General features: G+C 42.8%; 1 protein-coding gene across 1 annotated transcript in view; it reads right to left on the bottom strand.

Moving 5' to 3' along the window:
- Nucleotides 1-14,379, bottom strand: part of RELL1 (RELT like 1) — a 369,210-nt gene that overhangs the window by 275,142 nt on the left and 79,689 nt on the right. The window contains exon 2 of the mRNA XM_069631821.1: nt 912-1,142. Within this exon, the coding sequence (XP_069487922.1) occupies nt 912-1,142 (231 nt within the window). The remainder of the gene's footprint in view (nt 1-911; nt 1,143-14,379) is intronic.

Raw genomic sequence — 14,379 nt, 5'->3', positions numbered from 1 at the left:
GAATCAGGAGAGTGAGGATTCTTAACAAAAGTCTATAACAACAAACATGCCACCCTTGTTTCAGCTTCCTTCTCTGACACCTTTACACAACACTGTTCACTGCCACCAGCGCTTTACGAAAAAGGGGACACAAAGTGTCCCTGTAACACTCCACTGAAGGTTATTTGTGCTGACAGGACAAAGTGCAATCCTTCACTGGCAGCCATGGGGACTGACCAGTGCCCCCAAAATAAGCGAGTTTATCATGGAAGTGTTAAAAAATACATTTTAAAAAAAAGGACTCGCTCACCCAAAAGGCACTCGGGATACTAAAAGAAAGATATATTTCTGGTATTCCTTTGAAATCAATAGAAGGAAAGTTACACAAATAAAATGTTTCACCTACAGTTACTATGAAGCTAAACAGGGCAGGTTCTGGGGTAAAGGCTATCTCAGCAGGTTTTATGGGAGGAGGGTCTCCAACTTTCTGGAGAACGGTTTGTCAAGGGATCTGAGTCTCAGTTACATCACAGTGTTGTCAGCATACGAGTTCTACAAGTAGTGTAGGTGCCATACCATTTGTGTCCCACAGCGTATATTTCCAAAACAATTTTCAAACTTCTAACAGATTTTCCTCATCTAATGCTTTTGATATTGTTCGGTTACATACAAGAAGGCACGGAAATGAATAAAGAATTGGAGGAGCGAGTTTGTAGATGAGAATAACCCTCCCAAACAGGTCTTCATGATTTAATTGCTTGATACTTCCTGTTGAAGGAAGGCAGAGGTTTTCTTCATCACAGTCAGTCAAAAAGACTGCCCTCTTGCTAATATTCTGAAGTTCATACTTTCATGAAGCAGACACATGAAAACTGTCATGCTGCGTGCCTATAATGATGAATTACATGCCAACATCATTGCATTATTCATACCTATTTGTAGTTCAGCATTTTTTTCCTCCTCCTTTCTTGACTCTGCTTCTGTGGTGCAACGATATCCCTTTTTCTTCAGTATGTGACAGATGAGGAAACCCAAAAGACCCATAAAGAAGAAAACAGGCACCAACACGAAAGCAACATATTCCGGATGTCCACCCTCGGTGGCCGTGGTGGCCGTATTTTCAGTGCCATGGCTTTCCAAAGCCACCGTGAGGTTAGGATTACCTGGAACAAACAGAAAACTACTTGTCAGTCCAGAAGAATCAACATAAGAGGCAAGCAGACATTTGATTTTTGTAAAAAAAAAAAAAAAAAACTTGTGCTGTACAAAATAATTGAAAAGATAAAAACATTATTTGGCTATTTAGATGTGTTTGATGGCACTGATGATTCTACTTTGGAGTGCACGGCTCCTACAGCGTCATTGCCACAGCAAAGGAAAATGAAATAGTACAGTTATCTATAACAGTAGAAAGTTCATAACGAGGATACGGGCGAAATGGCAATAGTATCGATGGACGCAATAAAGACCTTTGACTCTGTCAAATGGCCATGGCTGGTTGCAGCCCTCACCAACTATGCAATAGGACCTGGGTATCTCAAGTGGGCCAAACTATTATATAGCGCCCCGCTGGCTAGGGTTAAAACAGGAGCAGTAATATCAGAGAGGTGGCAACTCAGTAAAGGCACTAGGCAGGGATGCCCGTGGTCCCCCATGCTGTATATTCAAGCCCTAGAGCCCCTGGCAATATACCTGAGGCAACAGTATGACATAGTAGGCATCATCATAACAGGGGAGCCGCATTTAATTTCCTTGTATGCTGACGATATGTTGTTGTATCTACGTTACCCGGAAGAAAACCTCCAGTATGTCCTAGAGGTGATGGAGCGATTTGCAAGGCTATTTGGCATAGCTGTGAACCCAAAACAAATCTTGTATATTTCCATTGGGCAGGTATAAAGGGATCCCATTAGAGCAGTTACCAGTTTTACAGATACCATGGGAGGTCAGCACGTTTCGATATCTTGGGATAGACATATCATACGGTGGAAGCAGAGCATCAACATAACACTGAGAAAGCGATCAAGAATATTGAAAATAGTATGAAGTTCTGGGTGAAGCTCCCCTTGGGACGAGGGGCAATGCTTAAAATGGTGGTCCTGCCAAGACTGTTGCACTATTTTGGGAACATCCCATACTTGATATCAAGGCGATTCTTTGCTAAGATAGATAGCATATGCAGGGAATTCCTCTGGCATGGGACGAGGAACAGAGTGGCCCTTTGTAAGCTACAAAACTCACACGAGAAAGGGGGTATAAAACTGACAAACTATGAAATCTATTACATAGCAAGTCAGCTGCAATATGTAGCTAAATGGCTTTCTGAAGAACCAACCTCCAGGCTGTACAGATTGGACTGTGCCCCATTCTTCCTAAAAGAAATGATGTGGTTGCCCAGATCGAATATGGAAGGACGCCCCAAGATGATGATTCTTGGGTGGAAGATATGGCGTAGAGCCTGTCAGATAATGGAGAATCCATCCCTGTGTACCCCGCAAGTGCCATTAGTTGCACTGGCGGGAAAAGAAAAGCAACTAAGATTGATGATCAGGAAGCACTGGGAACCGGTGGGGATAGCAACAATGGGCGACATATGGCAAGAGGGGTGTATAAAGGATTTTGAGGTGTTGGAGGAGGAAACCGGGTTACATGCGGGCCAGTATATCACATACCATAGGGTGATGCAGAGAATCAAGGAGACATGGTCCGAAGTAGTACTAGCAGCAGAACCGGATACCACCATAGATACAATATATGACATAGCAGAGGGGGGACATGAGATATCTAGAATATATGAGCTGATGATGTCCAAGGTGGGGAAGGAAGTGGTAGAACTGAGACAGGACTGGGAAGAGGAAGTGGGTGCCCCAATGAGTGGGGGGATGTGGGAACGAGCCCAAGGGTACCACAGGAAATGCTAGACTACAACAGATACAATTATATATATAACCCACAGGGTGTACATGACATCCCAGAGGATAGCCAAATTCAAAAAGACAGGATGACAATCATGCCCCAAATTTGACGAAGAAAACACCGGAATGGTACACATGTTCTGGTCATGTCCAATAATAGAGAGATTTTGGGGAGAAATAGCACATAGGCTGGAAGAAAAAGGGATCAAGATAGTGGTGGATACAGTGTGGGCCTGTCTGATAGGAGGGTTCCCTAGACCACGTGAACTTAAGCATGTGAGTAAACTAAAAAGACCTGGCGTACGTACTTGCAAAGAGAAGAATCGCTATGGGGTGGAAGGCATGCCATAGACCAAGAATAGAAGTATGGTGGAAAGACCTACAGAATTGGGCTGAGGCTGAAAGTACAGTATGGCAGGAAGCTAGCAATGTTGGACGGGAGGAGGAGGCTCAAACCTTGATAGCTTGGAAACACCTAATAGCTGAATTATTTGAGCCCACGCAAGACTGGTCAAGTGACCAGGATCCAACAGAAACCATGGAAAAGGAATCCCTACTGCAAGACGCAGGAATAGTACATGAAGGAGAGTAGGCTCGAAAGGGTGGGAGGGAATGGGTGAAGCAGTGGACACAGATAAGGAGATGTATATTCAAAATGTTACTATATGCACTGCAAGTTTGGTTGGTGTTGTTTATTGAAATAAAATTAATAAAAATTGTTTTTAAAAAAACAGTAGAAAGTTCATTTGAAATCACACCATAATTATACTTATTTATTGATGGACATATTGTTGGATTACTCTTCCAAGTAAAAAATGATTTAAACTAAACATTTTCTTTTTTAAATATGACAAAACACCCATCATGTAGCACTGATAACCTGTGACGTTACATTAAACTGAAAGGTATATGTTCCTTCAAAAATATCCACTTCGATCAACGCAATGAGAAGAAGCAGACCAGCTGCATTTAATATAATAGGAATTGGTATCAAACTACACAAATATTTCTAAAAAACAGTTTGTGTCATGTCTTGGCATTGATGGGGTTAAACCTGGGCAGACGTAGTGGACGAGGGTACGCTAGATGGGGAAGAGAATAGGTGGTGTTAGTTGTGCACATGCGTGCAGGGGGTTTTATGCCACGCACCAAAATTGGTTAGTGTGCTGAGTTAATAAAGGGCGGTCACACAGCATAACAGCTCTGCGTTATCTGTTCCCTTCAAGATCACGGTACACTCAATGCTCGAAGATACCATAAACTGCAGAGGAAGGTGGGATGCTGAACGTGTGCTGCAGAAGCAGGCAGGTGGCCATACCCTGTCTGAGTCTGCTTGAGAAGCATGAAGGTGGCAAAATACACAGCGCTCATGCAGATCTTGTACTTCATTCTGTAAATGATTACCACTCTAATAAAGCCTTGCTCAGATCCTGTGTGCGCACATTTTTTGCTTGGGCTATAAAGTGGCAGAGCCACCTATAAGACTAAACTATTGCATTAGAGTACAGATAGGGAGAAATGGCATACGAGGAGGAACATAAAGCTTAAGTGTTGTTTGGTTATTTGCTCACTCTGACAAATCCAGGGTATTCGCCCCTTCTCCCCAAGGGGGAACTGCCCCGTTTGAGGCTAGGGAGGTGAGCCAGCACCACAAGATATTCCCTAGGGCTTTGGGCCAGCAGGACCTTACTGGGAGGGACTCACAAGGACTTGTGGGATAGGACGAGAACCCCAATAAAGTCTGTACTCCTTGTCTAGGTTTATAGTTACTTTTTCGACAGTCATACAAAAGTTGAGACACAAAAATATAGAGAAAAAAATAAATTCTAATGCAGGTTTTTTTTTTAGTGGGTCCCCCCAAAACCCGTTTAAATATAAAAAAAAATGTAATATACAAAACAAACCAAAAAACATTTACATTAAAAAAAATGCATTCGAAAACTATGTTTGATGCTTTTGTTTCAAAATTATTGTATTTTGAAACCATTTTTTCAAAAAAATTAACTGGATACCCCTTGTCTATATGGGGACCACCAAAGTTAGTGATGTGTTAAGACCTTTATTTCACTGATAAACTCACCTCAAAATCAATATTTATTAATCAGAAGCATATTACCTCTAGTAATTTGTTAAAGCCTGGTTGTTTGACTAACTGCACTGTTGACTGGACATAAAATACCTCTTGTTTCATAAACGAAGATAAAAGGACCAAGATCCTGCTTTGGAAGAAGAAGAATCCTAGGAAGAGTGACAACATCCTGGAGGGGGGGAAACGGGGCGCATCACAAAGCCAGCAATAGCATAGAGGATCAGAGCGGTGAGAAGGACGATGGAAGGCCAGAACAGAGAGTGGCAGAACAGCTGCCACCGAGACAGGATGGAATGACCGTCTCATCTGGTGACATTACCACACTGCAACCATGGTGGGCATGGGGCCGATACAGAGGAATGAGTTTTCTGCTCTGAATACGAGGATAGAGACTGCTTAGACGGGCAGATTCAAGAAAGCACATGCTGACATACCGGAGAAGCCGGAGAGACACAAAATGGGAAATCACCCCGCTGGTACGCCATCCCACGAAGGCAAATCCGATGCTGGAGAAGGTACCATGGTTGCCCATGGCAGAGGGAGGCGATTGGAAGAACAAGAGCAGGAAGGTAAGGTGGGTTACGGGAGTCCCAAAAACCTGTGTGTTGAACATTGGCTCGGGCCAAAGATACCACATCAGCAATAAGAGTTAGAGGGTTGTGGGAGCCCGAGAAACCCAAACAAGTGGCGGAGAAGGAAGGATTGCTCTAACCTCATATCAGGGTCATAGAGGTCCAGAGAGAAACAAAGAAGGAGATCAGAAGAACGGGTATGGAAGCTTGAGAAACCAGAGGAGTATAAACCGCATAGGGTTCGCGGAGGCCCACAAGAGCTAGGAGCTATCTAAAAGAGGGATTACCAATTTCCCAGAGAGATAAATAAGACATTGGAACAGAGGAACCAAGGGAGGAAGAAAGTCCCAATACACAAAGTGAAAAACAGATCCAAAAACAGTACAGATAACCAAATCGCGAAACAAGTGGGGAAAGACCCACAAAAAGTGGTGGAAGAGGACTAAGGCATATATCCCCCCAGCTAAAGAAAATTTGGCATTTTGTGTTTACAGGGAATTGAGACTTTAATGCAACTTCATTGAAACTTTGGAGGAGCTTTATGATAGACTCTCACGACTGAGAAGATCTTTTGTTAATTTCTAACATTCAGATCAATCTTAGAGGAACCATTTTATGAATCGACAACATATTTTCCTTTGAACAGAACTGTTATTTACTTCTAAAACCATTGGCTTCGGATCGACGAGGGATTCACGGGACAACCAGAGACAATTTTGGAAAGAACCAAACCAGACACTTTTGGGAGAACCAAAAGTGCAGGATACTCCACATATCTTCTTTGATGTTTTATTGAGCGATAGGGCCAGTTTAGTAGACTGATTTGGACCAAGGAATACTTTTGATTTGGACTATTGATGAGCAGCTTGGTTTAGTTTTGTTAGGAAGATAACTCTGTTTAGCAATAGGGTTAGTGAGGGGTTTTAATTTTAAGTTAAATAAAACTACTTCGAAATATGTCCTCTGGTCTGAGTTCTTCTTCTGGCTCACCACACCACCCATTGACTGCCCATAGCCATGCTAAACTCTATCAACATTCACTCCACCCTCAGATCCTGCCCCTCCCTGCCCAAAACACTAACTCAGGGGAATCCGTGGAGCTTTCTTTAATCAAACATATCACTTGAAGTACCTGGCAGTGTTTTTTCAAAGCAGTCTTCTCAGAGTTAATGACTTAATTGGAGTAGTAAATGCACTACTCATGTAATAAAAATGTCTAAACCCAGTATGCCTTCGGTCATTCAATATATCAGCACTAGGTGTGTCATTCATTGAAGTCCTGTTAAAAACAAGCATTGGCAAAGCCAACAGTTTTGGCTTGTTTATAAGAATAAGGCATCTGCCAGGCACTGCTATTAGAGGTGCAGGTACTCGCATTTTGCACCTACTATTGTCAATGGTCAGCTAATACCTCCATGGCAGGACCTGGCAAGTGCCTTTGCCATGCCTACACAAAAGCCCAAACTGTTGGCATTGCCAATGTTTGTTTAAATTGCGCTGTGGAATAAAGTCCTCAAGATGCTTGACACTGAAAATACCGGGGAGGAACCATCCAATGCCACTGTATTTCGTCGTCCTGTGCCCTTTGACATGATTAAGCAACAAGCTCTGGGCCCACGCTGGGAACTTTGATTGAGACGTTTTGAGAACTATCTGGCTGCCTACAACGAAAATGCATCAGACAAATTTGCCAGAATGTGGTTGATCAATCTAGTAGGGGATGAAGTTGAAGATCACATTGTCACTTTCCATCCTTACCAGATTGACTCTTACATGGTATTCGAAGACAGAAAAAGAAGAATTGACAGTGGTTTGAGCTTGCAAGCATTTCCACATGTTCTTTCTTGGCAAGCCTTTCACAATAGTTCCGAATCATCAGGCATTGATCACCACACATGGGACCCACAGAGCAAGAAGCAGCCGAGAATAGAGATGTGGGGCCTTCGTAGGCAAGATTACGTTTTCAACATTTTTTCATCAAGCCAGGCAAAGAATACAACCCAGCAGACTTCATATCTCAACATCAACTTCCCGATCTGACATGTGACTACTCCATAGCTGAAGAATTCGTCAACTTTCTCACTCAGACTCTCCCGTCTGGTCCAATAAAAACAGCACTCAGAGTGTACTCAGCCTGGTGACATCCTGCAGAACGTATAAGAGCTAATTGTGTCCAGAAGACAGGGGGGCAGAGGTGTCAGTGTTTCCAAGAGGTTTTCAAGAGAGAAGCAACTCAATAGCGGACTTTGCACGTTCAAACAGGTAAAGGAGGAACTCTCGGAGTCAGCAAAAGGGCTCGTCATGAGAGGCACCTTATTGGTCATCTTTCTGAGATTTGACAGAAAATTGTTGATTTAGTGCGTGAAGACATTGAGGAATACCAACAGGTGGTGTCACCTATTTCAAAGCACAACGCGGCTGGACAGACCGGAGCCCCTTTGAATGTCTGAGTTAACAGGTGCTGTGTGGAGCCATATAGCAGTTGATTTCTTCTGACCCTTCAACAGTGGCAAGTACTGGCTGGTAGTCATGGACGAGTACTCCCAGTTTTCCATTGTATAGATGGTTTTCTCTACTGCAGCTAACACAAGAATTTCAGAACTTATAACATTTTCAGAATGGGGAATTCCGGATGTACTCAAGTCAGACAACGGACCCCCTTTTAGTGAACTGTATGTGGCTCGATTCATGCAGCACATGGGAATTCATCAAATTAAGAAGACTCCTCTGTGACCTCAGGCCAACGCTAGGGTCGAGAGATTCATGGGCAGTCTCAAGAAAGTAATACAACAAAATGAGTTACGTTCCACGTCACTCAACTAGGCACTATACAACATGGTGCAAGACTATAGTAACTCGCACATGGTACCACAAGTAGGTGTCCAGCAGAGTTGATTTTTGGGAGAAAGCAGAGAACACAGCTTCCTCATCTACCTGGCCGGATAACTGTTACCAACCCAGAGGTGACAGTGGAGGATCAGGTAGGGAAACAAGGCATTAAGAGAGATACTGATCAGCAGAGACATGGCGTGGAAATCCTCAATGCAGGCTGGAGATGAAGCCAGACTCCAGATTTGATCCAATGCCATTGACAGTCTCACAGGTAAAGGGGTCTATGGTACAGGCAGATCGGATCGTGTGATCACCCTGAACGTGTCCCTCTTTAAAAAGGTACATTGTTGAAGAACGAGGTAATGAGCAGCGTGATGAAGTACCGGGGAAGGGCAGCAGCAGCCAAGGAAAGAAGGTGAGTAGACAGACTTACCTTCCCGACCCGTCAGGTGTATCATCAGAAAGCTAGTGTGACTTATTAAAGAAATATAGAACCTTGGACATCTATGTGGACCGGGGGGAGGGGAACACATGCAGGCCCTCCAGATAAGGGTCGGACTGGGCCTTTTTATGCATTCAAATCCTGTAAGTACAACACGTTTGTTCTTTAAATGTGTTTCATTTACTCACAGTTTGAGAGCAGAGGTCAGTGCAAATGGCAGATAGAAACCAGAACACCTCTTCGAGCGGTCTGAACACAGACATTTATTATCTGTGCACGGAGCCAGAAAGAACGCATCACGATGCGAGATAAATAAGGGTTTCTTTCTGTGGAACTTCTGCTGTGTTTTGTGTCTATAAATGTTCATGGAGAGGAACATGCATGCATATTTATTTTTCTAGCATTTTAGGATATTAGTAATAATTTGGAAAACATAGCTACAACTGAGAAGGGGGAAGTATCCTACATGAGAAAAAAATAATGCTTTGTTCAGTGAATGCATGCTTGCATTGTGCAAACATATTTTTTAGAGTTCCAGTGTAGTGTGCATTTATTGTCGAGATGCTTCTATTTGGTGTGTTTATTCATATACATTCAAATAATTTTACTCTTACAATTTAATGTGCACTCGAATCATAAAAACTGTATAAAATACATCCACTTCCAAACCTCATCAGGGGCAAGGATGAGTTTGCAATGTTGAGTTTAAACTTCCATTCAACCTTAATTTGGACTCAATGTGGTAAATATTTCAAATCTTCAAAGCTACAATTCAAACACAAGCCAGTGCAAGGGTTGTTACAAAACAAACAAAAATAAATTGGTTACATTTGCAACTGAAATAGAAACTGCGCCAAACATACCACAGTGGTAATGCAGATTCACATGGAACTTTAATGTAGTGCTTCATGTACAGTTTTGTCCTACTCCTAAGCACTGCATTTATTATTACGTTTAACGACCTTTGAAGGATGTAAGGTTAACGCGATTAACATCTGATTTTGCAAACCTGGTGCTTAAAACATTTCATTTTCTGTAAACTTATTTTCCCTTTTGAACTTGTTTTTTCAATATTCACAAATTAAAAAACCCAAACCTCTTCCAATAACTCTATCCACGTGTTCTGAATGGGAGCCCTTCCAATCCTCAATGATAAAACAAAGCCATTTGCATTTATTTAGGATTCTGAATACAGTATGTGCCGATAGAATTTCTTTTCTACAGCCCAATAGAATATTTCATTCACATTGTCAATTGTTTGTTTGAAATCATTATTAGCAATTGTCCTTTTGCACGACAAGATGTCCTCTCTTGCAAAAGTGACTTGTAAATTTAAATAAATCAGCACATTTTCTAGAACATTCATTCCTCTAATTTTCAGGGGGTGAGGGGGTGTGGGTGTGTGTGTGTGCGCGCGCGCATATATACACATCAAGTGAACAATGTTAGCAAGACAAAATTAGGGAGGTCTCAGTGTTCATTATTATAAGTCTACTCTGAAGTAATTTGTATTGTTTTCAAGTGGCTTCCCCAGCATTGTGAGCTATAGGACAACCTATATTTCCTGATTATTACTTCGAATACAAAAAAACAAATGTGATTAAAATAGACTTTCATGTCTCAGATTGAGGGAAGGGATTAAATCACTGAAATTTTTCGGGAATTCAAGTACCATTATCAAATTAAATATACATTCCTTTAATATATTGCTCTGAACATTACAGGCCGTCGTCTTTGCCTGAAGAAAAAAAACGATTCCCCCCTCCAGTCTGCATGCGTCGTTCATCGAAATTACCAGAGTTCTATTTCAACAGTCCTCATTCTTAACTAAAACGCAACAAGCTCCAACCGGACGTCTTCAGACACACGAGTCAGGTGATGCATGCCTCGAGACGTGAGCCTTGGCGTCGGGTCCATTTTCTCAAGCAAACATTTCTGGTCTAAACACAGCTTGATACGGTGCTGGAGGCACATTTTCTATATGTGAGCACCCATTTAATGGAGTTGTTATGTAACAAAAAGTTTACAAACACGGCAAAGGTACTGGTTCAGTCGTGGAACACACCAGTACGGCGGTTGGTTCTCCATCTCATGCAGGTCTTAAAATGTGCACTTGCCACAAGCCAGTGGTTAGTGGTAATTTATTGCTGTGGAGTATGAAATAATGTACTATTTGCATGTGGACAGTAAAGGGGGGCGAGTGACTTTGCAAGCCTTGTAACTTTTTGACACGCTGTCATGCATGCATTGCGTTTTATAATGCGAAACCCTATCCTGGAAACAAAGGAGTGCCTTGCAACAAGGAAATAAAATAAATATGGATACAATTAAAAGGATGAACCATCAAGGGCAAAGTTGAGAGAAGAGATGCAGCAGGTAACAGGCAGAGTTTATAGTGGGAAAGGCGGGCAGAGTCTGGTTCAGGGATGTCCTGCAGTTATGCGTCCACTGAAGCTTTATTTCTGTGAATTTCCAATGCTCAGACCCTCCTAACCACATAGTTAAGTCCCTGGTCTACATCAACAATTCATTCCCTCGCCTTGCATTCTGAGAAAGGTAACAGAGTGTTCCCTTTCAATCCTTTCAAAAGGATCCAAAAGGTGCTAAATCATTAGACAGCTCTTAACACATTTTCCAAATTGTTTTATGCTAACAACTAAATTATACCCCTCCTCCCCCCTGAACATTTCAGCACCAAACCCTACCGGTAAGACATCCATGAAAATTAAAAGGCCAGCAGTATGTCGCCTAGGCATACTAAATAATGCATGCTTTGTGGCTAGACAGCACTTCCAGAGAATGGCACTGAGGTTCTGGACCAATCTGTTGCGGGGCAGTTTTCATACCAATTCTCAATGTCCAACAGATGGGATTTAATCGGGCAATTTAACTTTTCAGTCCTTCAGGCGGGCAGATTCGGACAATTCAGTTGCTTCCAGCATTTTATTTTTATAATTTTTTATACAGCGCAACACGCCCAGAGACCTCAGCGCTCTCACCAAAAAAGAGACATACAATACAAAACAAATAAGTAAATGCATGTAAACAAACAGAACAAATTAAAAGCAACCAAAAAATGTACAGTGGGTAGAGCAAAGCAACAACTCGAATATATTAAATGAAAAAAGTATAAAGAATTCACTGAACAACACTGGAAAGGGATTCAACTAAACAAGTTAGTCCAGTATGATTATGGTGTTGATATTCGAAGACATATTGCTCAGGTTCTTACATAGGCTCAAAAACAATGGGAGGTTTGTGTCCACAACCTATTATGATACAATCTGTGTTGCTCATAGTGCACCACTCACTGTGGAGAATTTTAAATGATGCAGCCTCGACCAGCTCTAGAATGTAACTAGGCCCGGACGTTATTCCTAAGCGCATCTTTCGGCTCCAACTTGCCAGGCTTCTTCACATTAGTAATTATGAAGTTCCTCAGATCCCTGTTAAACCGCCTTAAGTTAATGTCAGAGATCTCCGACATATGGTATTTTCTGATATGAATGGCCCTCTGATCCATGAATCTGGATGTTCTGCATGAGGCAGCCACAGATCCATCCGGCGTTTAAGACTTTTAAAACAATTTTATAGTATGCCGGTAAGAAACTGCTACTGGGCATGGGGCTGGGCATACTGGCTCCACCGGATATTCGGAAGATTCCTTGTTAAAAGTCCCCCAAATTATTAGTTACATTCTGGTCTGGCTGACAGTATGGTTTGACCGTATAAAGATTCGGGCCAGTTTGGCAAGACTGATCAGCCCTGTCGTGCCCTCTTATCCAACAAGTCAACCCAAGAGCAGAAAGCTGCTACATTTGTACCCTGTTTGAGCTCACAAATGAAGTTCTCCGTAATGCGATTACATCTCCGGGGGTTACCTGGCTCAACACCCATCCCCATGTCATTTAAGGGAGACTGCACTAGAGCTACAGATATTACTTCACCCATCTTTTTCATGGGGGACTGCATTCATAAAATCAGAAAGTCAACCTGATTGGCCACTCCCTCATTTCCCAACTCAGTACTTAGCCCCGTCGAGTCTCGTATCCCAAAGGCACAGTCTCCTCCGAGCACTCCTTGCCAGCACCTCAAACAGTTGGCTCCCGCTGGATACTGGAGATGCAGTCAAAGCGCCATACTCTGGAAGAGCATGTCCTTCTTGAAAAAGCCCAATCCTTAAATCTGAACTAGAGGACTTAGGCTGGGACGCAAACTCAGATAAGAGATTAGCTGTTCATTTAGTGGCACGAACTCTGGTAATCAGCATTCTGAGAGACTCAGGGACAGATATCGGGACAGATATCGGTATCGCTAGCACACTACAGGCAAAGCAGCGCTACAGTCACGGCACCTGCTACCTGTCCAGATACCCCTACTTAGACGAGCCCTTACAGTGAAGATGGCTGTACCCAGAACAGACAGGAACGAAGACAGGAGGCGCCACATGCAAGTCAGAGCAGCATATCGGGCATGGCATGCCACCTGCCTGATCCTCCACCAACCCTCATTTAACTGTATCTCCTCTGGAATCTTGACAGCTCCGCAAACTCCCCAATTAACGCTCAGCAACCCACCATCCACTTCCGCCAGGCACCCCCGAAGGACACAGGGGATGACACCAGGACCCGGCAATTCGGGGGAGAGAGACCCGCACAACAACTCACAGAGGTCAGAGGATGAGACGGGACCGCTACATACCTGGTAGGTGCAGTCAGCAAGTTGCACCATGGGTTGAAACGGCAAAAACAGAGATGTGCGCTGCCTTACACAAGGCGCTTGGCTGGACTCGAGGTTACACTCATTGCTACTCAAAGACTTAAAGCAGGTCCACTCCCAATCCACCTTATTCCACAGAACACAGTAAGTGCTTGGACTGGAGCCCCTACATAGTATTGTAATGAGTGTCCCTAAATGCGGTCTACCTGTAACCATTACAAACTTATAGTGCAAAATACCCAAAACACAATGACAAAGTGCACAATGCTTCAAGACTACGGTCGCATTTCTTGAAGGGCTTGCAGTATTCTGTTCCAAGATATGGCAGCATTAAATCTGCTAACTGTGTATTATAGGCTCCAGTTAAAGAGCTTTGAATTGCACAACAGGTTTATTTTTAGCTTGGCGCCTCTTTATTGGCAACTACGTTTGCACAGCACTTTCGCCTGTGCACTCCTTGCCTATTTGTTATAAAATATAAAGATAGGTGGGAATGCCTTCCTGTTCTTTGCAGCCAAAAGAAGAAACTCTTTGAAGAATTGGGAGCCATTTCGGATTTCCTAGAATAGCAAAATGATGGTACACAACATGGTCAGGCATTGCTCTTCGTCCTAGTCGCTGAATGGTCTACTACACCAATTATGCAATTTAATTCACAACTTGCAAAAACTAAAAGAAAAGTCACTAAAATGGCTAAATGAATTAAGCACTCACTACGGACATGTGAAGGTCAGGCATCATAATGTGCTCTCATCACTAGACAATGGCTAGTGATAATTGACTCGGGGTAAATTAAAAACATTTTGCTGTGTGTATTTAGAGTACCGAGGA

This window comes from Ambystoma mexicanum, chromosome 6q (genome assembly GCF_040938575.1).
Source record: "Ambystoma mexicanum isolate Mex_15411 chromosome 6q, UKY_AmexF1_1, whole genome shotgun sequence".
In the NCBI taxonomy this organism is placed as follows: Eukaryota; Metazoa; Chordata; class Amphibia; order Caudata; family Ambystomatidae; genus Ambystoma; species Ambystoma mexicanum.
This window is presented reverse-complemented; position numbering and strand designations above follow the sequence as displayed.